Raw genomic sequence first — 26,318 nt, 5'->3', positions numbered from 1 at the left:
TATATATTCTTAATATTTTTAAGTATTCTTAATTATTATTATAATAAAAATGTTGTATGTTGATAACTTATTTATAAACAATAAGACATTTGTAATTATTATATATATGCGTACTAAAAAACAAATCAATGACTTTACCTGAATACTTGCATGCGATACAAGATAAAAATCAATGTGATCTGGATGAGTAATAGTTGTATCGACAATTGTACCCGCTCTTACGTTACGATTTCTGTCATCTGATTCTTGTGGATTTGTGGGAAAAAGTCGCACATGATGTCTCTTCTGAACAATCAAGCAGGTAATTTCAATATTACCTTTATTAAACATCTTAATTGCATTTCTAATGGCATTTATTTCATAAAACATAACTTGCGGAAGTTGTCCCTCGCTAACTCCGTCTCTAGATATTGATATTAATGGAATTAATGTGCATCCTAATAAATTTCTTATTTATTCTTAACTGAATATATTCATAACTATTTATATCTATATAATAGATTTTTCTTTATGTACATAAAAAAATTTATTTTTAATAATTTATATAATACTGAACATAATCAATACCGGTAATAGATGAGTCTCTTTGGTAAAAACTTTGTTTCCAAATAATAGATGTTAAGTTGTGATAATATTATTGCTTCAAGATCTAGAATCATTTCTTCTTTAGGTGGTTGAAGTCTCAGTGAAACATTATACTGGAAAGCTGAATCATTTCTACTTGTAGCAACCTAAATTAATAACATTTATTATTATTACATACATAAAAGAAAAGTTGCGTTTAATAATTATACAAACCGCCGCTATAGATGGTATATTTTTAGAATCAGGGGCCGGATGAGTTACATCGGCACCAACAAGCATAAAATGACATTGGCTTAAACATGACGGCCTAAGAGAAAAAAATTGTTTTATTCGGAACTACAAGCACTTTATAAAATAAAACACAAATATTATATTTACTCACATTCTATTCAATACATGATTGATGCCATTTAGTTTTGAGTTTATTTTTTGTAAAAGATTTCTTATTGTCGTAGGATTAGATGCTTTCACAGTTTTAAATTTAACACATTGCGTCAAAACACCTACGTCAATTTCGGTAATTTTTTTTATGAGTCCTAAAACAATGATAAGTATCATTAGATTTATTTATATTTAGAATGAGAAAATATAATGAAAAGAACCTACAATATATATAATAAAATAAAAAGAAAGAAAAATAATATATGGTACTTTATATATACTATATAAATAATCATAACTACCATATATTTGGTCTGTATTATCTGGTATGACAACTATTACCAATTTTAAATTACAATATTTATTAAAGAAAGTTGTGATTTCGTTTGTGTTAAACTTTGACAAACTTTTAAATGGTTGCATAGGCGGTTCAATCTTCATACCAACTTGATATGCTAAAAAGATTAATTTAATATAACAAAATATATATATATAATATGAATATAACTACATAACATAATTCAAAATTTCAATTTTATTGTTAATATCTAAATTCACAATTTTTAATTATGCATAATTTTTTTTATCAATAATTAGATGTATACTTTTTAAAAACCTTTACACTACACAAAAAAATTAGGGGAGCACTTTAAAACCTGCAAATTTTGTCGATTTTGAGAAACTAATATCAATCTCAGATTCCAGGAATTGCAGAACGTTTCTTAGCGTATTTTGAAGGATAAAGTCTCTACTTTAAAATGACTCAAGTAAAATTTTTTGTTCCATTAAACTGTTTTTTTTTTTTTTTTTTTTTTTTTTTTTTTTTTTTTTTTTTTTTTTTTTTTTTTTTTTTTTTTTTTTTTTTTTTTTTTTTTTTTTTTTTTTTTTTTTTTTTTCCCCCGTGAAAACCAAAAGCAGAAAGTGTTAGAGTTTTGAAAAAGTCATGATATTGTAGCCTTTCACGGGCAAAGCAACGACAAGGCAAAAAATTTCATCACATCAGTTTTGAAGCCAAGAATATTCCTTTTAAAATGAGATAATGACAATCGTTCTATCTTGTCTAGAAGCTGAGTTATCAAATTCTAAAGTAGATCCTATTTTTGCAAGATTTTGGTTAAATACCGCAGAGAGGGTTTGGAGTCATTAAATATCACGGGAGTGACGAATTGTAGGGTCCTTATTTCTGATAGCACGCACGCATGTACACCATAATGTGCAAACTCTGTCCGAGCAACCTCTTCGTGATGCACATTGGATAACACGATGGTATTTAACCAAAATCTTGCAAAAAATAGGGTCTACTTTGGAATCTGATAACTCGGCTCCTAGGTAAGCTAGAAAAATTTTCATTATCTTATTTTGAAGGAAATGTTCTCGGCTTCAAAACTGATGTGGTGACATTTTTCACCTCGTAGCTGCTTTGCCATGGAAGGCTACAATATCAGGACATTTTCGAAACTTTAACACTCTCTGCTTTTAGTTTTCACGAAGAAAAAAAAAACAGTTTAATGGGACAAAAAATTTCACTTAAACCATTTAAAAATAGAGCTTTATCCTTTTAAACACGTTAAGGAACAATATCCTGCGATTCCTGGAAGCCGAAATATTAATTTTTTAAAATTGACAAAATTTGCAGGTTTTAAAGTGCTCCCCTATTTTTTTTTGCATGTGTGTATATATTTATGTATATAATCTTTGAAAAACATTATATATATATACACATAATGCTTTTCAAAGTGTGTGTGTGTGTGTGTGTGTGTGTGTGTGTGTGTGTGTGTGTGTGTGCGCGCGCGCGCGCGTGTGTGTAATACACAACACATTTTAAAACTATAATTTTATTTTTTCATATACTCAACCAATTTCCTGCAATGTTTTCAAAAAATATTGTATTTCATGCGTAATTGGGTGACCAGTTAATTCAATAATAGTCCACTTCTCTTTCTCCAAATTTTTGGGTTCATTAAATTTTTGACAACGCCATATTCCTTTAGATACTTGCGAAGTTGATCCATAAGCATATTTTAATTCTGGAGGAGGCAAAACTCTGGCATCAACAATTTGCATTTGTGAACTCACAGATAGATGGAACTCTTTTTCCATGACAGAACTACTGTTCATTTTCAGTTTGTTGAACTACAGACATATAACACAATAAATATGATATAATTAATAATATATTCAATCTAACAATGTAAATGTTGTTTACCGCTTCTTCTATTTTTCTTTTACGCTCATATGCAGGCATTGCTGTTTTTTTAATCATGGCTGCGGTTTCACTTTCATTTAGCTTTTTATTAATGGCCTGGCCACCTATTATACTGCATAACTGTAAATGTTTAAAGAAATTTTTAATTTATTTTACACTATATCACTTACTTCTAGCATTATAAAACAGCTTACGTACTTCAAGAGGCACCAAAACTTTATCTCCATTAGAAGTATTGCCTACATGAAGAGTAGGCAAATCAGTCCTCTTTATGTTATATTTCTTTATTTCCCGAAAATATCTCGTTATTGTGTAAGTTACATCGCCTACTGCAAATTTATGTGAGTCACAACTATCGAGACATAAATCGCGTACACGATACGAACGTTTCGAAGTTGGTAAGTTAGGTATTGCATAAGTCACTTTTAAACCCCTCAAAAAACTTATTATCTTGGTTAGATTATTCTTTATTTGTAGGTATGTAATATTTCTTTCTGTGGCGTTTACATAACCACATATGTACTCAAGTACATTTATATTTGTGGTAAATCCTTTGTGAGCAGCTAAATAAAATATAAGGAGTGTTATATAGAAATTGTGGATAAAGATATTTGTTGTAGTTTTCAGGTCAAAAATTATTAAGCTTTATAAAAGTATTGTTTATAATTTTGTTTATAAGTAAAATGTTAAAAAATTATATTAATCAACATGAATATTTTACCATCTACATTTACATAGGGTTTCCACCCAAGTGAACCAGAGAGAAATCCACCGTGTCCTAAAGCTACGCTAGGAGATAGGAGATTGTTCATATCTATATCCCAGAAAAGTGATCTTCCAACCTATAATAACATTTTATTAGATGCATATTATACTGATTATACATATATATACATATATTATAATTATAAATATAAATATATATACATATATACACATACATATTTATACTACATTTACATAAATTTCTTCTAATTAGATCATAGTATTTTATATAAAAAGAAATATACAATAAATAGATACATATTAAATATTAACTTTGATAAAACAATACATGTGAAAATGCAATCAATAAGAAATAATGCCTTTAACTCTCTAGCTGGATCTTTAGGTGTTCAAACATTTTTATTTCCTAAACAGATACATATTTTGAAAAAGTTATTTTATGTTCTCAAATTAATATCAAAAAACCTTTTTTTATTTAAATAAAATTAAATAAATATGATTTATTTAAAAAAAGAATCGATGTTATTTATTAGGAGCATAAATAAAATTTCTGCCGTGTTTGACAAAAGATGGCGCCACCAGTATGTTATGGTTAAAATCGTTAAAATTGTCTGCTGTAAAACGTCATATCGTAAAGGAGCTGCGCAGAATGAAAGGAACAGGGAACAGAAAATAAGAATTTCAACCTATCAGAAATCATGTACTATTAACTATGGAATACACACTATTTATTCCACAGTATATGATTTCATTGATTTCTGATAGGTTGAAATTCTTATTCTCTGTTCTCTGTTCCTTTTATTCTGCGTAGCCCTAAGGTTGGACATCTGGCAACAACATAACCTTGAAATATTAGCGATTTTGTATCAGCATCATATATCTTTTTTTCGTGTGAAAATGTCGAGTTTTGAGCCGAATAAGCGTCATTTGCGGGAGCTTCTTTAATTTGAAGAAATCTACAGCTGAGGCGCATCGATTGCTTGTAGAAGCATATGATGAGGCTGCTTAAGTGAGAGAAGTTGCCGTGGGTGGTTTCAAAAGTTTAACAATACTTTGAATAAAATATTAAGAACCGTTTTTCACAATAAATGCCCAATTTTTTATGAAAAAACGGCGGAAACTTATTTATACACCTAATATATAATTAAAAAACTTATTATTAGTACTAACAAATTATTTATTATAAAATTATTGGAGGAGAAAATGGTATTATAGTCCTTCACTTACATTTTATACAATAATTTGATTAACAATCAATATTAAATCTAAAATTTAATGATTACACTTTCATCAAAGTATTGGTCAATTAATCCTAAATTCAAAATTATTATATTTCTTTTTATTCAACCATATCTTAAAGAAAGAGAGAGTTGGCAATCTTTATATTCCTTCTCTCATTCTTATTAATTACATTTGATATACTATATATTCAGATATAAGTGACACAGTTTATGCTTTATGACTCTATATTTTCAAGGCCACATTAGCAAAATGTTATTTTTTTAACTTTATAATTGTATAAAATGCCAAATAAAATGTTGAATGATAAACAACACACATTTAAATATATTATACATATACTCTTGTATGATAATACGCTCAAAATTTTAAAAATGAGGAAGTAAGTGTAATTAAATACTCAATACTATATCTTAAAAACGTTTCATAATATTTAAACGTAAAATGTGTTATAATAAATGCCAACTATTAGCATATTATCACCGCTGCATAACAGCGGTTTCTAAACAAACAATTTCATAAGTAATCACTAGAATTTGTCACCTAATAATGGAGACATTAAGAGGGGTCAAATATAATTAATCATTTACTCGTGTAAATAACAAAAATTAAAACTTGTGTTGCATAACCATAAAAATAAAAATAAATAATATGTAATGGCTAATTTTGTTTCATATAGCAAACATGATAATTAATGGTGAAAAAGAATTTACAATTGTTGAATATAACAACATTAATCATACTAATTGTATTGTATAAATTTTTTTTTTTTATATGTATATGGTTAGAAATACTTTGTATACTGAAGAGAACTTGAACCAAGAGTTCAAACGTATATACATGTAATTTGCGAATAAAACATGTATATGTATATGAACATCTAGTGTCGGTTCATATTGGTATTTTAATTTATAGGATTAATCACTTACATGATCATACATCATTTCCGGTCCATGACGCAAGATTACATCCAAGACTTGTAAAGCAGTTTGAGCTCTACTTCCAAAACCAGGTCTCAAATTTTTTATCCAACCAAGATCGATATTAGCCACTTTCTTCAGAGTAATTTCAAATTCTTTTATTTTCATATTGTCATCAGGTCCGACCGACAGAGAGAAAACATCTCGCATCTATATAGAATAATAAAAAAATTAAGCTATTATTAAAAACTTTCTCTGTTATTATATTATAAAATTTGTTACATATGTAATCAATTATTATTACAATTAATACATGTATTACTTACATTATCGGGGAAAGGAAGATCATTTGCACTATATACGTTTTTTTTCCCATCAAAAGCTGGAAATCTCCTACCAAAATGTTTAAGTCTACACTTTTCAAAAATTTTTCTACATAATGTTGCTGGAAGTTTGATTTCTATCCCTGCTTTGCTGGGTTTTTCTTTGACAGGACGAATAGAAACATCATAATGAACTGCATTAGTTACAAACTTATCGTTAAATATAATTTGGAACATATTTGTAAATACAGTAATCTTGCGCCCCATTTGCCCAGCACTCATCAAATTCTTTCTCTTTGGTATCTTGTCATAATACATTTGTATTTGTTCAGATGACATTTTACTCTTTTCCATCTTTTCTTTATGGAATTTATCTGATAAAGCAAGTGCAGATAACTGAAAAAAAATTTGTTAACTAAATGAATTCAGAATGTAATATATATTTATGAGATATTTATAATAGAGATATTTTATTAAACACATGCGTGCATTTGTAATTGTATTAAAAAATAATATATGTATTGTGTGTGTATGACATATAATCGTACATCAAAACCTGCAGAACTTGTTGATGGCTGCACACTATCAGTTCTCTGTACTTGTCGATAATCACCAGCAGCACCAGTACCAGCTACAAAAAATGTGTACATCTATATATATATATAACTGATAAGATCGGTAGATGGACTTTTTTAAACCTACAACTTTTGTTTGAAATAGTTATCTATAAAACTTTTTTTTTATAGATATTTCAGGGTCTGTGAGCGGGCACGCACACACACATACATATATCTATAGTATCTTACTTAAAAAAAAATAAAGATCTGAAGAACAAATTTATGTAAAAATTTTACAAAAAAATGCTAAATTTGAAACAGTTTTTGGACATTATTTTGGACATTATTCGTTTTAAAAAACTCCTCTTTTAAATTAAGTTTTTGTTATAATTCAATTTTCCTTATCATCTTATATAAAAAACTATTAAAATAAAAAAAAAATCAATATTTGATAAGAGATATTTTGTATTTAATTTAGATATATTACTCTAATATTGAACGTAAACTATCTTATGTATCTGTATAAAGTATTTGCTTTTCAATAACTTTGTCAAGTATTTTTATACATGAGATTAAAAAAAATTTTTCTGTGTAAGTTATTAATACAAATATAAAACATCAATAAAAAAGCTATTTTACTTTTTAAAAAATTATATAGCAATGAACTTTTATACACATATTTTTTATATAAAATATTCAAAAATTTGCTAAATCTAGTAACTCTATCTGATTAAATTGCTAGAAAAGTTTCTATCTGACCATATTGCTAAAAAATTTTTACTTAAAACTTTTTGTTGCTGAGGAGTTGGTTCTCGTTGTTGTTGCTGTTGTGCCCAACCTCTTTGTGGAGCCACTTGTGGTTGTGGTAGACTCTGTGCTACTTGTTGTGAGCGGCCCAATGCGCTTTGTGGTTGTTGTTGTTGTTGATGACCCCATGCGCTTTGTGGTTGTTGTGGTCGTTGTTGTTGTTGTTGCTGTTGTTGTGGTCGTTGTTGTTGTTGTTGTGGTCGTTGTTGTTGCTGTTGTGGTCGTTGTTGTGGTCGTTGTTGTTGTTGTTGCTGTTGTAGTGGACGACCCCAAGTTCCTTGTGACTGTTGTTGTGGGCGGACCCATGCGCTTGGTGGTTGTGGTTGTTGTTGTTGCTGGCCCCATGCGCTTTGAGGTTGCTGTGGTTGTGGGTGGCCTCTTGTGCTTTGTGTCTGTTGTTGTTGTGGGCGGCCCCATACGCTTTGTGGTTGTTGTGTTGGTTGTTGTTGTTGTTGTTGTTGTTGCTGCTGCTGCTGTTGTAGTGGGCGACTCCAAGCTCCTTGTAATTGTTGTGATTGGTCCTGTGACCTCATTTGACGCGGGTCCAATAATTCTTGTTTCTGACTCTTGATTATTTTCTGTTGCTGTTTTATATCTGGAGTTGCTTGTTGCTGCTTTGGTCTTATAATTTCCTTCCGCTTTTTCATTGTCTCCCATTGTTGCTCTGATTCCTTATCAGAAGACTGTTCTGAGGTTGATGCAACTACCTCCCGTTCCTTCTTTTCTATAATTTGTATTAATCTTTATTAAATATATTATCTCTTAAAGAATAGGTACAAATCAAATTTTTATCAGAATTTTATTGTAATATACGTATCACATTTATATACTGACAAGAAAAGAACCAGGTGACTCACCCTGGAATTTCAACCCCAATTTTTTTAGTTATTCTGAAGGTGAAAAAAAATATACATGTCCCGGCGTTTGATTGAATAGTCCTTAGTTTCGGAGTAATAAATAAATAAAAATAAATAAAAACACCCAAACAAATTTTAAAAAAAATTCGCAAATTTATTACGAGACACGTATCCTTTTTTTTCACCTCCAGAATAATTGGAGTTAAAAGAAAAATTATTCAAAAAGTTCAGCTACAAAAATTTTAATGCCATCTTGATTTATCGATGTTTTAAACCTTTAGGTGTCTTCTGTTGCGATGTACTTACTATGTAATTCTTTTGGTTCCTCTTTCTCTTGCTCTTGCTGTTCTTGGGATTTCTCACCAAAAGTCTGTTTTGAAGCAGCTGCTTGCTGCTCCTTCTTCTTTCCTATAATTTACATTATTCTTTATTAAATATGTATCTCTCTTAAGGGGTAAAGCCACTCTAGAATTTTCAAAAAATCGTTTTTTTTTTGCTTCAATGATTTTAAGATCTTAGAAATAAGTACAAAAGGTCTTATAGCAAAGAAAAATTTCTAAATATCATTTTTAGCGAAAATTTATAACGTCGTATTTTTTAATAAGATTTGTAGTTTTTGCAAATGGGTTCTTCTGAGAATAATAAAGGAATTAGATCATCTCTAAAATCGGTCAAGGAGGATCAGAAGGAAAAGAAAATCAACGAGGTTTTCTATTACATAATGTAGGCATCACAGATTAAAGGTGAACATTTCTATCGCTGATTGTTACATAAAATTGTAAACGCGTTTTTCTCAAAACCACATTTTGTAAACTGACAGGAAATATAACTCCCATAAATCTTGACCGATTTACTTGAAATTTGAACTATAGCTTTGAAATTACATTTTCTAGAGACAATAAATACGAAAGAGAGGGTGGTGGAGGTGGGGGAGGGAGAGGGGGGGGATCCGATGGGTCGAAGATGATGGAGATACGAGTGAAAAGTGAGAGAGAATTAAAGTTTTAATACAACCTTGAATGAGGTCAGAGAAGAAGGAGAAGAAGAAGGAGAAGGAGACGTTTCTTAATTTTTCATTAAAATCATTACTTTTCGACCGCTTGTACTTATCTCCAGAACGACTTGATTAAAAATTTTTTTTCTCTCAAATTACTCGTGGGGACGCGGCTTTTCAGAACATATAACGTTCGATTCAAAATTTTTTATATTTTAGTAGTTATGCACCCCCCAAAAATAAACTTTGGTGGCTCGGGATAAAAGAGATTTGTAGTGTCTTCAGTTTTTGAACATGACCAGACACTGCCGCGTCTCCTGATAAAGTGCAGGACTCTTGATCTATTAAATCAACAACAAAATTGTACAGAACATGTAAGAGTCAAATTCAAGTTTCACTAATTACAAATATATATAATCTATAATAAAATTTGTTACATTAGTTACAGTCATTGCGCGATATGACGAACGTCATGTTTCGACGTTTGTGAAGTTGGCCCCTCATTGTCAAAATTTTGAAAAAATAAGCAGAGTTCTGGTTGCTCCCCAAGAGTTCTAGAATTCTCCAACAAATTTAGGAAGAGTTCCATTGATTAAAACACCATTTTAAATAACGGGGGAGCCAATTCGCAATTCTGCAACTTTGAAGAGCAATAACTTCTAAACCGTTCATTTTAGCACGTTGGTCTATAGAGGACGATCGATAGAATTCTTTGGGGGTTATCAGAATTCTCAAGAAAATAATGAATTTCCAAATTTTTTTTATGGAAATTCGGCAATCTGATACGAGTTCTAGTACCCCCCCGAAGAGTTCTAACGATTATCATTAACAATCGATGCTCTAAAATCAATATCTAAAAAGTTATAGTACTTTGAAGTTACAGATTTTTAATTTTTCTAAGTTTACAGACGAAAAACGTGTGTGTGAAGCTGGTGTATTATTTGATGGAAGCTCATGAAATATTAAGAGTTCTGAATGTATTTTCAATAGTTCAATAGTTCTTGATAGATAAAACTAATAGTTCTGCCCTCTGAAGTGGAAAAAAAGCGGTAGTACAAACTGAGACGCCAGGTTCACGCAGCGTCTCACTTTGTCCTAGACAACTTTTGACTATATATTCTTGTAGGATTTTGAAAAACACACAGTTCTATAAAGTTTTAAAAAGAATTTTGGCGATAAACAATGTTATTTTCAATTTTTAATATTTTAACCCAAAAATTTAATTTTCAGCAATAAAAATGAGACCCTGTCCAATTCTCGACAGTTCTGAGAGTCCTATGATAATTTTTGTGAAGTACTGAATGTATCCTAATGCCTTTCGAAGAGTTCTAATGATACAAATTATTTATTAATTTTTATCGCCAGAACTCTTTTTAAAACTTATGTAGAGAGAGGTGTATGTTTTTCAAAATCCTACAAGAATCTGTGGTCAAAAGTTGTCTAGGACAAAGTGAGACGCTGCGAACTTATCGTCTCAGTTTGTACTTTTGCTTTTTTTTCACTTTAGAAGGCAGAACTATTAGGCTGCGTTCCGTTTCACGCATATGCGCGCATTCCCCTATAGTATAGACTATAGGTGACGCTGACTATATAAATGCGCGCATATGTCTGAAACGGAACGCAGCCTTAGTTTTATTTATCAGGAACTATAGAACTATTGAAAATACATTCAGAACTCTCAATATTTTTTGAGTTTCCACCAAATAATATGTCAGCTTCACATACACGAAAACACCGAATTTCTAAAAAAAAAAATGTTTAACATCTGTGGACTTATTGTTAGAAAAATTCGAAAACTGAATCTTCAAAGTTCCAGAACTTTTCAGATATTGATTTTACAGCATCGATTATTAGGGTAATCATTAGAACTTTTTGAGGGGCTACCAGAACTCTCAACGAATTTCCAAGAAAATATTTTTCGTTTGTAAACTTAGAAAAATTCAAAATCTGTAACTTCAAAGTACTGTAACTTTTTACATATTAATTTTAGAGCATCGCTTGTTAAAGATAATTGTTAGAACTCTTAGGGGGCTACCAGAACTCTGTTTATTTTTTCAAAATTTTGACAATGAGGGGCCAGCTTCACAGACGTCATGTTTCGACCTCAATCTCGAGCCATCCTCAGATATTACAGATATATTACAATTTTGTTGTTGATTTATTATCACTAGAGAAAGACGGACTTTTTTTATGTTGCGTACTTTTTTTTGTATAAACAATTCTCTATCTATTTTTTACCCTTTAAATTTAACATTTATATACATCAAATTCATACCATTTTTTTTTTTTTCAAAAACCGGTATATTGCAATTTCCATGCGTCTTTCTCTAGCTTTTGGAGAATGTAGAATAAATAATTTTCGGTTTTTTATTTTTCTAGATTAAAAATTGTCAGAGTTATCGTTCCAGCTGCAAAGCATTGTCCATGAGAAAACGTTACCATTGCCGAGTTATAGCTTCGCCATTTTGTAACGAAGTCAGTATAAAAAAAATTTTTTTACACTTCAATAGGTGCGTTCGACATTGCAAATTAGTTAGAGGCATCCGTTTGCTCTTTCACCTCGAAAATCGTTCGGCAACGCGTATTTTTTTGTTACATGTCATCTCATCTGCGTTCGGTATTAACATTTCTAGAGCTAATCAAGCTCCTTAATCCACTCTGGATTCAAAGACCGAGCTCGTAGAGCTAATGCAAGATTCCACGCTTAAATTGAATATAATCTTTTGAATCATAATCTTAAGACTCAAATTTTGATAAAAATACACTCAATAGATGTATTTTTGTGTAAAAATAAAGATTTAATAAAAAAAGAACGTTGCTTTACCCTGTGAATCAAAATATTAATTGTTAAAGTCAATGGTTATTCAAGTTAGGAAATCTGTTACAGCAATGTGGTTCATTGTTTTAAAAACACAAATTTTCTTAAAAACAAATATTTTGCTAAAACAGTGAATTTATGTTTATTATATTTTAAAAACAAATCACTGCTGTGACAGATTTCTGAATCTGAATAGTTGTCAACTTTAATGATTAATATCTCAGTTCACAGGGCAGAGCGATGCTTTTTTTTTTGTTATAAATCTTTATTTTTTGCGAAAACACAACGATTAAGTGCATTTTTACCAAAATTTGAGGTGGCCGAAATCTTTTTAACATTTACCATAACCTTAAATGACACTATGCAGCTCTATATCGTTTGAAATTAATTTTTGATACTCAATTTGCTCGAAGATCATGTGATCAGGCTAATTATCTGCTAGCTCTCATCTCAGATTTACATTGCCAAACACACCTAATGTACATACAATATATTAGAGAAAAAAACGTAAAAAAAATTGTTCAAAAAGTTTAGCTACAAAAATTCTAATGCCATTTTAATTTGTCAATGTTTCAAACCTTTGGATGTCATCTGTTGCGTTGATGTACTAGGTAATTCTTCTATTGGTTCCTCTTCCTCTTGTTCTTGCTGCACATGTTTTTGGGATTTCTCATCAGAAGTTTGTTTTGAAGCAGCTGCTTGCTGCTGCTTCTTCTTCTTTCCTATAATTTGTATTATTTTCTCTATTAAATATATTTTATTTCTTAAATTAAAGAATGAAGTTTTAAAGAATTATAATATACATATAACATTTGCATACTTCAAGAGCTTTCAGCTAATTTGAAGTAATTACTCTTGCATAAATACATACATAAGCTCCCATACAAATACATCCCTTATAGCTACATTATGCTATACTTTCTAAACTTATAATAAAATAGGTTTAATATATATATATATAATAGGAATATTATAAGAAAAAAAATAAAGATAAATTATACAAAAACTTTAGGTGTAAAGAATCTAATGTCATCTTAGGCCTGTTCTTTTTACTGAACTGATGTATAGAGTGTGATAAGTTGAAGTGAAACAGATGTATGTTTGTTTCATTTTAATTTATTACACTGTGTACATCAGTTCAGACAGTGCAGGCAAAAAGAACAAGCCTTTTGACTTTATTCTATAAACACAAGTATGCACAGCAACCATGAGTGCGTTTTATTTGATGTTTGCAAGTTGTAATGCTTGGAAGTAAAACATTCTTCTTTGTATGATACATATTTAATAAACAACAGAAAATATTTAATAAACAAATAAAATGATCTAAAAATGCTGTGAATATAACTATTCAAGTAGAATATAACTAGCGTGAATATGTATTTTTAGTACAGTTTTTGTTTGTATTATAATAACCTTGAGGTTGTTATCATAACTTTGGAATATGAAATGAGATTTAATCTTATAACATTTTTGATTTGTTGATTTATTTTGACTTCTGAGTTGATGACCTGAATACTTATTACAGAATATATGGAAATAAATTTCAATCAGAATTTATTTCAATATGTTCTGTAATAAGTACCCTTATCTGTCTGTTTAGCTGTATTTCTTACATAGTTTAGCTCCTTTTTTCACAGCTAAAAAAACCATACTATCAATTCAAGGTCAAATTGTATCAGTAAATCAGAAACATGATCAAACTACATATGGTGAGAACTATAATATATAGATTAATTGTATAGATCTATCTGTTTATTTGATTTATTTCTTTATATTGTTGTTTCTCTAAATACAAAATAATTCAAACAATAAATTAAACTATCATGGAAATAATCAATTACTGATATATTTGCAAGAGGAATGGAGATGCTTGTTTCCATGATTCCACTGATTCGTAGACGTAACAACTGGCACATACCTTTCTTCGTCATTATGTCTTAATTGGATATCAAACGAAGCTCCTAAATTATGTTGCAATATCGTAGTCACTTGCGCAGTCCCGTTGGGTCTTCTTCTTAGATTAGAAGGAGAATGATATCATACTTCAATCGCGAAGTCGATCTGGCTAATATCGAGATTGCCACACCCAGTGTTGCCAGAATTTTGAAGCTGGATGTAGATAGAGTCCTAGATATCAGAGAAGCGCAACCGGCTTAAGTCAGTATCGCAAAACTACTAAGAAAAGTACTAAAAATGACGTCGTTTCAGACGAACTATGAAATCCACCAATCGTCTGTTAGTCAGCCATTTTTAGTACCACTGAATGAATGTCATGATTGGCTGACAGTTATAGCGCGTTTCACTGGCAGAGCTAGTGCGCACTCAGTGTACTTTAATACCTTTGTACACAAATCGACATAGAAATATATGTTTAATAAAAATAAAAAAATGATTAAAACCATAAAATCTTCAATATATTTTATTGTGTTATTTGACAAAATACACAATAAGCATTTTATCATTTGAGATATCTTATTTTAATATCAGATTAGAGTAGTGTATAACGACTTTAATGTGCACTAAGTGCGCACTAGCTCTGCCAGTGAAATGCGCTATTAGCTAATCAGAATGCGGCACACCGGTTGCGTTTCTATGGGGTGCGTTCCAAAACTTGACTCTATCAACTCCGAGTTAAGGTTGATTTATACTGGCCGTAAACTGTTAACTCATGCCGTAATCTGTAAAAATTGACCAATCACAATCGAATGAGAGGGGAATAATCGATTATAATTGGTCAATTTTTACAGATTACAGCATAAGTTAACAGATTACGGCCAGTATAATCCAACCCTTAGAGTCCCTATAAGGCCGGAATCAGACTACGCATTGAAAATTGAGATGGAAGATTAAAAATTGAAATTTGACCAATGAGAATAAAAGAATTTTTGCTGCTATTATTTAGATTGGCCAAATTTCAACCTTTCAATCTTTAATCTCAATGTTCAATACGTAGTCTGATTCCGGCCTAAGAGAGTTGTGTCAATCTTGCATAAATTTTCATTGGCTTCGAAGTAAAATGGCGGAACCAATCATCGATGTTGTTATATCCCCACTTTTGAGTAATGTGAACGCGGTGGTTTAGATTTTAGAAGTTGTAAGAGTAGAATTTACGTTAAATTATATAATATTGACAAGTAGACAAGGTTAGAATGTCACTTTCGACCACATAATATCTGTATCTTTTATATATTTTTAATTCGAAAGCTTTATAATAATGTATAGACTTACTTATAATTTTGATATTGTAAGAGTGGGTCGAGAAAAATATCTGGACTCCACCGGTGCCGGGACTTAAACCCGAAGTCTCGTTGCCGTTCGTATTAAGGTTGGATTATACTGGCCGTAATCTGTTAACTTATACTGTAATCTGTAAAAATTATAATCGATTATTCCCCTCTCATTCGACTGTGATTGGTCAATTTTTACAGATTACGGCATAAGTTAACAGTTTACGACCAGTATAAATCAACCTTTAGCAAGCTTTCGTCTCGCCTGCCACTATGATTTTACGCTCTTCGTAGTATAAGGTCTAGCGTCCCTTTCTGCCAGAGTCCCAATTAGACGCCATTTTACTTCAGATTGACACAACTCTCTTATAGGAACTCTAGAAAAACTGATCCAAGCGCGCCTGTCGGAAAACACATCGAACATATCGAAATGTAGGTTAGCAAAATGTAGGTTAGAGAAAGAGAAATGTATGCCACATGATCCGACAGTCAATACTTCCAACTTTTCCCGCAATGGCGCTAAAATCACATCTCGATTTTCCATTGGGGTTTTCCGAAACCGTGTTTCGAGCCCATATTTATTCTCGAGCTTGCAGATCTCCTTATTACTCCATGGATAAAACGTTTAGAGAATCCCGCAACTGGATTCGCTTTGGAACATCGCCAATGTTAATGGAGGGGATGACTAATCCGCCGAAAGAAATCGATTGGGCATGCGCGAGGGAGGAAAATTTGTCCCCTTTCCCCACTTATGTTGACATAAAAAAAGTTAAAGCCTAAAGCCGTAATTACACTAGCGATTGAGCGATTGTGATTAAAGATCCTATATTTTATCCTATATATTAGGATCTCTAATTGTGATTGACGATTGAGAATTACTTCTCAACCAATCACAGCAAAGCAGTCACCGATTGCTTTGTTCCGATTGGCTGAGAAATAATCATTAATCGTCAATCACAATCGCGCAATCGCTAGTGTGATTACGGCTTAAGACGCAATGGGTGCATCCAGAAGCACGACCGCTCATTGAGCGCTCAGTGAGCTCTTGCACCTGTTTGGTTTACATATTTGGATCTAATAGAATATGCCAATCAGAAGCTCATTGAGCGCTTAGTGAGCGGTCGTGTTTCTGGATGCACCTAATGCGAAGGAATAGCGATAGCGATAGGAACAACACAGTTTCAACCTATCAAAAACTGTATATTCCGGTGTATCCGATTTCTGATAAGTTGAAACTGCCTTATTCCTATTGCTATCGCTATTCTTCGCATTGGGTCTTGGGTTGGATTTAATACGCGTTTCTCTCCGCGATCGCGGTTGTGTCACATAACCAACGTTGCCGATCCCGATCGATAATGTTTATAAATATTGAGATTTGACATATGAGCCAACAGCAACTTCAAGCTTCGCGAAAGTCGTCCTGCTCCCCGGTGATGCCCGCGCGATACACTTCGGAGCGATGCCGATAATGTGATATATCGTCGCCAAAGAAAATCGAACGTCGACAAAAAAATGACAACTGGTCAAAGTGGACACGACCATTCTCTCGCTATCAGACAGGAAATACAACGTTTTGAGAGCGTTCATCCGTCGATATATGCCATTTATGATTTGATAGAGCTTGTGCCCGATGCGCACATCGCTAAACAAATTCGCGAGCATGTTGTAGCAATAGAGGGTATGCTTTACAATTATACATACATTTTCTATACTTCTCAATGAGGAAGCGATGTTTGCTCTAGTTGCAACATTTATGTATTATAATAATGACATCTTACATGATTAAATACTATGTATAATGTTTTATATTACGTGAAGCTTGCACTATATATAATATATCTGCACTTAGTAGAGAAAATTGATCTCAGTGAGTGCTCCATAATTCTTTGATGTAATTTATTCTTGTCTTTAATTTGCTGGGTCTAAGGCATAAATGGCAAAAGGCTGTATTCAGTAGAAAAAACTGCTTTGTAAAAGTTATAAAATTCTTTAATATGCTTGATACATTTAAATCCAATAAAATAAGGTTAAACCATATTAAAGAATTTTACAAACATTGCGAACCTATTTTCTCTGTTGTATACAGCCAATTGTATTAAGGAATAGTGTTCATTGACTAGTTATCTCCACTGAAGTATAGTCAGTATAAATTTATGTTCCTTTAGATTCCTTCGTCAACAGCCATGAATGGACATTGGCAAGAGATGTTCCTGAATTACATCTGGGAATTATTGGTTCCTCAGACTCAGGAAAGTCAGCTCTGGTTCATAGATATCTTACAGGGTCCTTCATGCATGAAGAATCACCAGAAGGTGGTCGTTTTAAAAAGGAAATCTTTATAAATGATCAGAGTTACCTTCTCTTGATAAGGGATGAGGGTGGTGTCCCAGAGGCTCAAGTATGCAACAAAATTTATTTATATATCATATTATTTGCTAATGCTTCTTGTTGTATCAAATAATAATGGATATGTCCACTTCAGTTTTCAGCTTGGATAGATGCTTTATTACTTGTATTCAGCTTAGAAAATGAAGAGAGTTTCTCTATAGTTTGCAGTTTTTACAATAGAATGTGTTCTTTCCGGAATATGTCAGAAGTACCAAAAATACTTGTAGGTGTACAAGGTATGTTATAATCATATATTAAATTATTAATTTTTTTGTATTTATATTTATCTTTCTGATTTATTGATTTTTTGTAGATTCGATTAACGACAGCAATCCTCGTGTCATAAAAGATGTCAGACCACGAAAACTGGCTTGTGATTTAAGATGTCCTTATTATGAAACATGTGCTATTTATGGTTTAAATGTTGAAAGAGTATTTCAAGATGGTAAGGATGTTTACACAAGGAATTAAACACACAAACATGTTATAAGTTAAAATATGAACATATTTTTTGAATTATGAATTGAATTTTAGCTGTAATGTTTGTATTAACAACAGAAAAATTTCAGTGTGTCAAAAAATCATACAGAACATATCGATGAAGAATTTTTCATGCGATTTATGTCAACATGCATCAGAGAATAAAGTTAAATTTGCAGTCCCTGCTGTTACTAAAAACGTACAACTTCATAACAAAGATACAGAGATCACAAATTCATTGAAAGTAAACGTGAGTTAATTTATCAGTTACATTCTCTAGTAAATGAAAGAGACCATATAAGTTTAAAGTAACTTTTTCAACAGGTTTCAGAAAAAGACGAGGATTGTCGATCCATTCACAATAGTTCTATGTCAAACGATTCGTCGTTGCTGAACGATAATTTTAATAACGTACAGAATCAACCTGGAGAACTGCGTTCAATCTTGACACAATATGGAGAACAGCGTTCAATCTTGACACCAACCACTCTTAGGTTTGAATATACTTTTTTTCTATATTTTTATATTAATACTATTATAATATTATTTGGTTTATCAGGAAAGTTAGAAGAAAATCGAATATATTTACACCTTCGAAAAAGGAGAAATATATGGGTGAAATGGGTGTTGGTAGAGAAATACCAGTAAAACAAGGTTATTTATTTAAACGAAGCAGCAAGTCATTGAAAGAATGGAAGAAAAAATACGTAACATTATTAGAAGATGGGCGTTTGACTTATCATTCGAGTTTACATGTAATTATCAGTTATGCAATAGTTGTCTATTTTATCACTTTATGCACTTATATGATATGTTTAGTACAACATAACATTTTTAGGATTACATGAACGATACTAATGGCAAAGAAATACTTTTGCAATACGTTACTGTGAAAGTACCTGGTAAAACACCAAAAGGTTCCAAATCATACAATGCTCAAGGTATTGCACTTTGCAAATTGCATGTATGTAATTAATGGTTATAGAATATACTTTTATCATCTTAACATGCACATTCTTTCTTTTTCCAGAAGATAGTTTCGAATTTTCCATCATTTCCTTGGAAAATAAAACTTGGCACTTTGAAGCAAATAATGCTGAAGAGAGGGACAGATGGATTACCGCGATAGAACAGCAAATACTATCAAGTTTACAGAATAGCGATGGTGATAAGAAAAACGAGACTGATGTTTTCAAGATGCATTGCATAAAAAACAAAGTTTCGGGGAATGATACATGCGTTGATTGTGGTGCACCGAGTGAATTGATTTTTATTTTATTGATTACCACACAATTAATAACTTGTGCATACTCTATAATTACAAATTTTTATTTCAGACCCCGATTGGGCCAGCCTTAATCTGGGCGTTTTGATGTGTATCGAATGCTCCGGTATTCACAGAAATTTAGGTTCGCACATATCCAAGGTACGATCCTTGGATTTAGATGACTGGTCGTAAGTATGATGCAAAATTTTGCATGCGTTACTAATACATATTCATTTATATTTGTTCCATGTTTTTAATGTCCATACTTAATGATACATCTTTAACAACGGCTTTAGCACAGGTCACCTAAGCGTCATGCTGGCCCTTGGTAACGATATAGCTAATAGTATCTGGGAGTATTGTTTAAACGGAAAGCAGAAGCCCGCTTCGGATTCGTCTAGAAAAGAAAAGGAGCAATGGATCAGATGGAAGTACGAAGATAAACTCTTCTTGCCACCGATCAACCCGAACATATCTTTAGGAAAATTACTCATCGATTCGGTTTGTCGGTAAAGTATCTCATCAAACTGGATGCAGAAATCAATTGTCGAGTCCCGCGATCTTATTATCTTCGAATATATACAGGGGAGACATGAGAGCGTTTACATTATGTTTGGCTCGCTGTAATTATGAAGACATTAATATTTCGGTTAGTACGGAAGATCTGCGAACGCCATTACATCTAGTCTGTGCAACCGGAAATTTGGCAATGGCACAACTTTTAATATGGGTATATGTTTCTTTTCCATATATTTAAAGCAGTTCCTCATTACCCCTTGCTATAGCTATGTTATCGCAAACATTGCAGCATAAAGCGAATCCACAGAATCTGGATCACGAAGGACGAACTTGCATGTCATATGTGCGAGCTTTGGAAAGAACGCTCGATAATTGGTCCGATTCTATGGAAATGCAGAAATTACTCCACGTGCTGGAACACACTACTGTCTCTGGGACGGACGACGTAGACACATCTCAGTATTAAAAAAAAAAGATATGCCTTAATTTCCTTACCCGCATTTTCTGAATATGTTGTTAATACTGTGTACTTACTATGAAAAACCAACACTTTGTTTAGTGACTCACTGAAGAAAGAAAAGCTTTTAAATGATATTTATCTCGCAATCGCCAAAGCGTATTGAAGGAAATTGGATTATAAAAATCAATTCGTAGCGTTAATTTTATATATTCTGTAAAAAGTTTTTTATCGCGTGTGTGACGAACTCATTTTAATATCGATTACGAAATTCATCTCGAATTGAATGAGGAATTTTTAATGATATACTTTTGTACATTGAAAATAATCATTTAAATGAAATTTATATATATGTATACTTTGCAATATGATAATTTAATAAGATTTGTGTCAATCACAGAGAATGATTAATAGCATGCTCGAGTGTATATTGACTGAGAGTACAAAAACACTCATAAATGTAGTTATATTTATATATCTAATACATGTAACTGTATTTGAAGATTTATGAGATTGCTTTTATAACTTTATCAATTATTAATTAAACTCAATTACATTATGCACCATGTTTCGTTTATTCAAAATTTCACAATTCTAAAGTTTTAATTAATTTTTTTAGTTCAAGAGCGTTACATTTCACAGTTTTTTATACTTTGCCGATGATGATATAGCGCTTATGCCATAGACTATTTCTTCTTGTACATCTACATTGTCTGTAGAAAAAAAGTAGAATAAAATTAGTAGAAGAATTCAGTTTTATCATATAAGTTTCTTTTCTTTTTAGTTATTTGTTTTACCAGTAGAATATATATTTGTTGGAAAAATAGGCAGTTTGTTGTAATAGGTAGTAGTAGTCAGTATCGACGTGGCAGAATGAGACGAAACAGAAGCTCTCCATATAGAGGGATTCCTAAAATAAGATACAGTGTGTTTTGTAGCATTTACTAGTTTTGTATTATTTCACAGGTAAATAAAATTTTTTTTGATGTTTGTATCAATACTATCAGCGTACATTTTGCTTAACTCATTAGCTAACGAGTTGGGTAAAAGCACCGTAAAAGTAAAAATTCGACTACAAAGATCAGAATAATGCTGCAAAGGAGACTGTTCAGATACAAATTCTTTGCAAACGTAAGCAAACAGACTTTGCAAATTTTCAATTGGACATTCCAGATGTGTTTCAATAAGTAACATACATTCCAGACAGATATGCATTTGTGCTAATATTATCAACTTATTCCTGCAAATAATAAAGTCGTAGTTAATGCTAATTAATTCTGATCTGTTAAATTAACAATATTTTCTATATTTGTATTACCTGTAATTCTCTGTATTAAAAATTCCGGAAGATATATTATTTAGTTTTTGTCGAATATCGTGTAGATTGATAAATCGCGCTCCTCTTAAGATATGTAAATAATCTCGAATAAGCTTCTCAAATCCCATATCTACAACAAGTTCTAATGGTACACTTCCCACTAATAAATGAGATATTGTTTCTTGATGATGCAGATTGGAAATACATTTCACAAATCTTGTTAAATTTGTGTCATTGATCTAAAACATATTTCAAAATAGTATGTACAAATTTTTTAAACTTAAATTTATAATTGAGATAAACCAGATTAATTACCTGCGGTCTAAATTTATGTTCGATAATTTCCTTCAAAACTATTTCTATATAGTTTATCATTTGTGGATATGTTGAAGCCTCTTTGCATATGGAGAATACACAATCAGCTAACAATGTAAGATATAATAAACAAATACACTTAAAACATTTCAAACTTACTTATAAGTATTTCCCATAAGAAATCAGTGAAATCTGCATCATGTCTCAAAAAAATATTTTGCACACGTTCCCGCAGCTTTGCATCAATTTCAAAATTTTCCTTGTTGATGTGATTGTTTTCCTTAACATTGCTATTATCAGACTTCTGAAAACTGAAATCTCCATTCAGCAAAAGATTTAATTTTTCATTTATGATGTCGTGTTCCTAAAATATTTATATACATAATTTATATACATAATCAGAGATAGGAAAAATAATAGTAAGTTTTTAGGGAAATATACAAAAATTTGTTTACTTCTAAATATAATGTTGTAAATATTGTTGAGTGTTGCAGTCCAAGATTTTTCTTACACTCATCTATTGTTGATAAATACTGGCTTAATAAAAATAATTGATCTCTCAGTTCTTTTAATAGGCTATTCTTCCATTCGGCATTTATTTGAGCTATCTACAAAAATATTGTATAGGTACAAGAATATATGTAATATTTTCAATCTTTTACGTTTACAAACCAAAGTAATTTTTGACGGTTTTGAATCTAAGCTACTTGAATGCATTTCAATGTTAATGCTTCCTTCGAAATCACTTTTGGTAGTCTTATCCCAATCAATTGTTTCTTGTTTCATCCCAAACAAGTCAAGAGCACTGAACAAAGATATTTTAATCTACATATATAAAAAATCAATTAATTTCCTATTTCCAATGTTAAAACAATTACTCTTATATATTACATACATTATGTTCTTGTGTAAATGGATGTTTAAGATGTTCCTGTATAGCTTTGTGACGTTTGTTCTTTACTGTAGCCAGACTTGTCGTATCAGTCGAAACAGCTTCTAGTGTGGTAAACCAATCTTGGGAAACCATGGTACCAATAAGCCTGCTCTGCTTAGGATCTTTTCCATCACAGAGAGCTAGTATTGGCAAAGCATTAGTATCAAGATGTTCAAGACATATATTCACTGCATTACTGGAAAGTGTACTTTGATGTATATTACAAATATCTTTCAATAATTCTATTTAATAATTAAGTGTATATACAACTATATACATGTATTAATTTCCTTATTCCTTATTAGATATCAGATATCCCTTAATCTCATTGACTCCGTATATACCTTGCATCCATTCTGTTCAATGGTAAATATGACTCTTCTTCTTTTCGCCAATTCTGTTTTGTTAAGACAACAGAGTTATCGAATTCACAATTACCAAATGAATACTCCAAAGGCGAACCACTTACATCATGTCCTAAAGAACATTTCAAATTTTATATATTTCTTGATAGAGTGAAAATAACTCTACAATTAGAGTTAAACGCTTCATTACTTATTGAATGCTCGTTGAAGCTTCCTTCTTTCTTTTCGTGGTCCAAGAGGTGCCATACGCCAGGAACCTGGAGCAGATCACTATATCATTTTGTGGATTATGAGAGGAAATTGTGAGGTAATTATGAAGAAGAGCTCCGAAGTCTGCTTGGAATATGATTTTTTTTCTACCAGATTCTTTCGTTTCGTGCAAAAACGCGTTGAATGAGCCTAATTTCACTAAAATTGGTGAGGTCGGAGCTCTTTTTCATAATTACCAATTGTGGTTTTACATGATACTTACATTTTTATGAAGGATAATGTACGGATTATCTTTAAGATCAGGAAATAATTCATCCACGTACGACAATTTAGTTTTACTGGCTCGAATGTGTGGTCCCAAGATATCATTTAGACGATCCATTTTACCACTTCAATAGTTTTCTTGTTCTTCAATCTTTATTTTTCTCCCGACTGGATATGGCAACTCACAGTGATAGTACCGCAAGTTCAGTTTAATTTGAATTTGTAGTATGAATTAAATAGGATCAAGATGGCGCATTTGCAAAGTCACCAATGGGCACGTTTAGCGGACTTCAGGGGGCCTCTTTCACCAACGCCGATTAACTTTATCGACGATTAGTCCATTGGAATTGACCAATCGCATTTATCATTTAGTTTTGACGACAGACGCGATTGGTCAATTCCAATGAACTAATCGTCGATTAAGTTAATCGGCGTTGGTGAAAGAGGCCCTAATAGTCGTCCTATGCCTGTTTCCACCAATACAGATTAACTTTAATCTCGGTTTAACTTACTGTTAATCTTTTTCAAATTTTTAGAATTAGAAAAAGATGAAAAGCAAATTGAACCGAGATTAAAATTAATCTGCATTGGTGGAAATGGGCACTTTATATAAGTTACATTTCTTATTTTTTAAATTTAATATTAACAAATATTATATTATAAAATAAATTTGTAAGTATATCATAAGTAAATTTGTAATAATTGAAGGATTGAAGCAATTTGAAAGCTGCAGTTTTTATATGTCCAATTAATTAATACATGTGAAATTAATTTGTATTTCGATTATTAAAGTTTTATTAAATAGAAAAAATTGCACATTGTTTATCGCAATGATTTCCATTTAATTTTCAATTTATTGTTGAATTTTGGGAGTCTTAGTATTACATTCATTATTATTATTATACTTTTATCAGTATTTACACATATATTTTTTACGGTATATAAAAAGTATATATTTCCAAAAGTATACATACATATTTCTATAAAAAATTATTTTAACATTGCCAAGTTATATTCACGTATATTTTTTTCATAAATGTATACAATAATTTCTTATAATTAAAAAACATGATTGGTTCTATATACGAGATTCTCTACTAATCTATTTTATTTATGTACAAAGAATCAGAATGTAATTACAAAAAAATAGTTTATACCAATTTATCTTTTAGATACATTTTAAAATAACACTACATTTAAAATAATTAATTATATACTAAAATTAACATTATATATTCTTGTCTTCAAGATAAAATTAAAAGATTATAAGTCACAAAGGGATACATAAAATTAAAAAAAGTAAGCAATATCTGTTTTTTTTCAATATGAACATTCTTTCAATATTTAAATCTTTCAATATTTAGATCCTAGACAGCAAGCTTCATGTTTCTGGATCCGCGAGGGCATGAAAGTTCTTTTGCATTTTTTGCAAGGAATTAATTGTGCAGAGTGTTCTTCCCAATTAATTTTTTCTTCTTTCATATCTGAAATTCATTGTGCATCACATATAGCTTATAGAATAATTTTTTGGTTATATTTAAAAATATACTAATTGTTTTTGTCGTTTCTACCATAACCTCTTTTAATTAATTAATTGTTAATATTATAAAAAAAATTTGATATGACAGTTATTCTATATTAAAATTTATTGGTACTTTTGAATTATAAACAATTAAGTATAAAAGAAATGTAAGCAACTATATTTCTTTTATACTTAAAGATATTATTTAAAAATTACATAATTATAATTTATTCCTCAATTAATTTCATTCTTCTTAACTTCAATTTCTTAACTTCAATTTTACTTTAATGGTTAGTTATTCTAACCATTAAGAACTAACAAATATATTATACATATAACTATCAAGATTAGGGACATTCAACAAAATAATAAATTAAAATTTTCTAAATTTATATATACAGTATTGTTTCATCAATAGCGCAATTTTATTAATTTAATTAAAAATATCAATATACCTTGACATGTATGGGAAGATATTACTTCTCGAGTTGGTTTAGATTGTAGTTGAGATTGAATTGTAATTTCAACTTCCGGTGATTTCTCAAATTGTTTTGGTGGTGTTCGTGATAATTGATGTCTTGGTTTCATTGGATCAAATAGTACCTGTATTTGTAAAAATTCAATAAAAAGTATGTTAAA

The 26,318-nt window shown here is 30.9% G+C and overlaps 3 protein-coding genes across 4 annotated transcripts in view; 1 reads left to right on the top strand and 2 right to left on the bottom strand.

Moving 5' to 3' along the window:
* Positions 1-14,460, bottom strand: part of AGO2 (Argonaute 2) — a 21,625-nt gene extending 7,165 nt beyond the window's left edge. The window contains exons 1-16 of the mRNA XM_018548913.1: positions 14,332-14,460; positions 12,992-13,135; positions 8,908-9,009; positions 7,719-8,468; positions 6,929-7,011; positions 6,384-6,776; positions 6,067-6,267; positions 3,894-4,014; positions 3,371-3,735; positions 3,173-3,292; positions 2,823-3,099; positions 1,269-1,421; positions 968-1,121; positions 799-892; positions 568-731; positions 139-403 (exon numbers count right to left, since the gene is read on the bottom strand). Coding sequence (XP_018404415.1) covers positions 139-403; positions 568-731; positions 799-892; positions 968-1,121; positions 1,269-1,421; positions 2,823-3,099; positions 3,173-3,292; positions 3,371-3,735; positions 3,894-4,014; positions 6,067-6,267; positions 6,384-6,776; positions 6,929-7,011; positions 7,719-8,468; positions 8,908-9,009; positions 12,992-13,135; positions 14,332-14,344 — 3,399 coding nt within the window. The 5' untranslated portion in view covers positions 14,345-14,460. The remainder of the gene's footprint in view (positions 1-138; positions 404-567; positions 732-798; positions 893-967; positions 1,122-1,268; positions 1,422-2,822; positions 3,100-3,172; positions 3,293-3,370; positions 3,736-3,893; positions 4,015-6,066; positions 6,268-6,383; positions 6,777-6,928; positions 7,012-7,718; positions 8,469-8,907; positions 9,010-12,991; positions 13,136-14,331) is intronic.
* A 2,692-nt stretch (positions 14,461-17,152) lies between these two features.
* On the top strand, positions 17,153-20,903 carry CenG1A (Centaurin gamma 1A). 2 transcript variants are annotated; one of them, XM_018548901.1, is made up of 13 exons: positions 17,153-17,318; positions 17,806-18,038; positions 18,123-18,264; positions 18,342-18,473; positions 18,598-18,758; positions 18,833-19,002; positions 19,068-19,263; positions 19,347-19,449; positions 19,542-19,766; positions 19,846-19,963; positions 20,072-20,284; positions 20,361-20,505; positions 20,584-20,903. In XM_018548901.1, exons 1-13 carry the CDS (start codon positions 17,153-17,155, stop codon positions 20,758-20,760), a joined length of 2,181 nt encoding a protein of 726 aa, XP_018404403.1. In that variant the 3' UTR covers positions 20,761-20,903. The 2 variants fall into 2 exon arrangements, with proteins under 2 accessions (XP_018404403.1, XP_018404402.1); XM_018548900.1 differs by having other exon boundaries at positions 19,539-19,766.
* Positions 20,904-21,387: 484 nt separating this feature from the next.
* On the bottom strand, positions 21,388-24,320 carry LOC108781040 (protein zwilch homolog). The gene is made up of 12 exons (XM_018548904.1): positions 24,156-24,320; positions 23,874-23,940; positions 23,663-23,795; positions 23,280-23,514; positions 23,057-23,209; positions 22,840-22,992; positions 22,544-22,748; positions 22,385-22,464; positions 22,070-22,308; positions 21,764-21,991; positions 21,549-21,661; positions 21,388-21,464 (listed from the first exon to the last, which is right to left on the bottom strand). Exons 1-12 carry the CDS (start codon positions 24,273-24,275, stop codon positions 21,388-21,390), a joined length of 1,803 nt encoding a protein of 600 aa, XP_018404406.1. The 5' UTR covers positions 24,276-24,320.
* Between the last annotated feature and the right edge of the window lie 1,998 nt (positions 24,321-26,318).

The sequence above is a fragment of the Cyphomyrmex costatus genome, unplaced genomic scaffold (genome assembly GCF_001594065.2).
Source record: "Cyphomyrmex costatus isolate MS0001 unplaced genomic scaffold, Ccosl1.0 scaffold754, whole genome shotgun sequence".
Taxonomy (NCBI): Eukaryota; Metazoa; Arthropoda; class Insecta; order Hymenoptera; family Formicidae; genus Cyphomyrmex; species Cyphomyrmex costatus.
This window is presented reverse-complemented; position numbering and strand designations above follow the sequence as displayed.

What these genes read in the sequence shown, in the direction of transcription:
- LOC108781040 (XM_018548904.1), bottom strand. Translation starts at nt 24,275, where the DNA reads ATGGATCGTCTAAATGATATCTTGGGACCACACATTCGAGCCAGTAAA. An exon ending in TTACAACATTATATTTAGAA is followed by an intron (nt 22,749 to 22,839) that starts GTAAACAAATTT and finishes TAAATATTTTAG; the next exon opens with GAACACGACATCATAAATGA. An exon ending in AACAAATATATATTCTACTG is followed by an intron (nt 21,465 to 21,548) that starts GTAAAACAAATA and finishes TTTTTTCTACAG; the next exon opens with ACAATGTAGATGTACAAGAA.
- CenG1A (XM_018548900.1), top strand. Translation starts at nt 17,153, where the DNA reads ATGACAACTGGTCAAAGTGGACACGACCATTCTCTCGCTATCAGACAG. An exon ending in AATACTTGTAGGTGTACAAG is followed by an intron (nt 18,265 to 18,341) that starts GTATGTTATAAT and finishes GATTTTTTGTAG; the next exon opens with ATTCGATTAACGACAGCAAT. An exon ending in CGTTGATTGTGGTGCACCGA is followed by an intron (nt 19,767 to 19,845) that starts GTGAATTGATTT and finishes TTTTTATTTCAG; the next exon opens with ACCCCGATTGGGCCAGCCTT.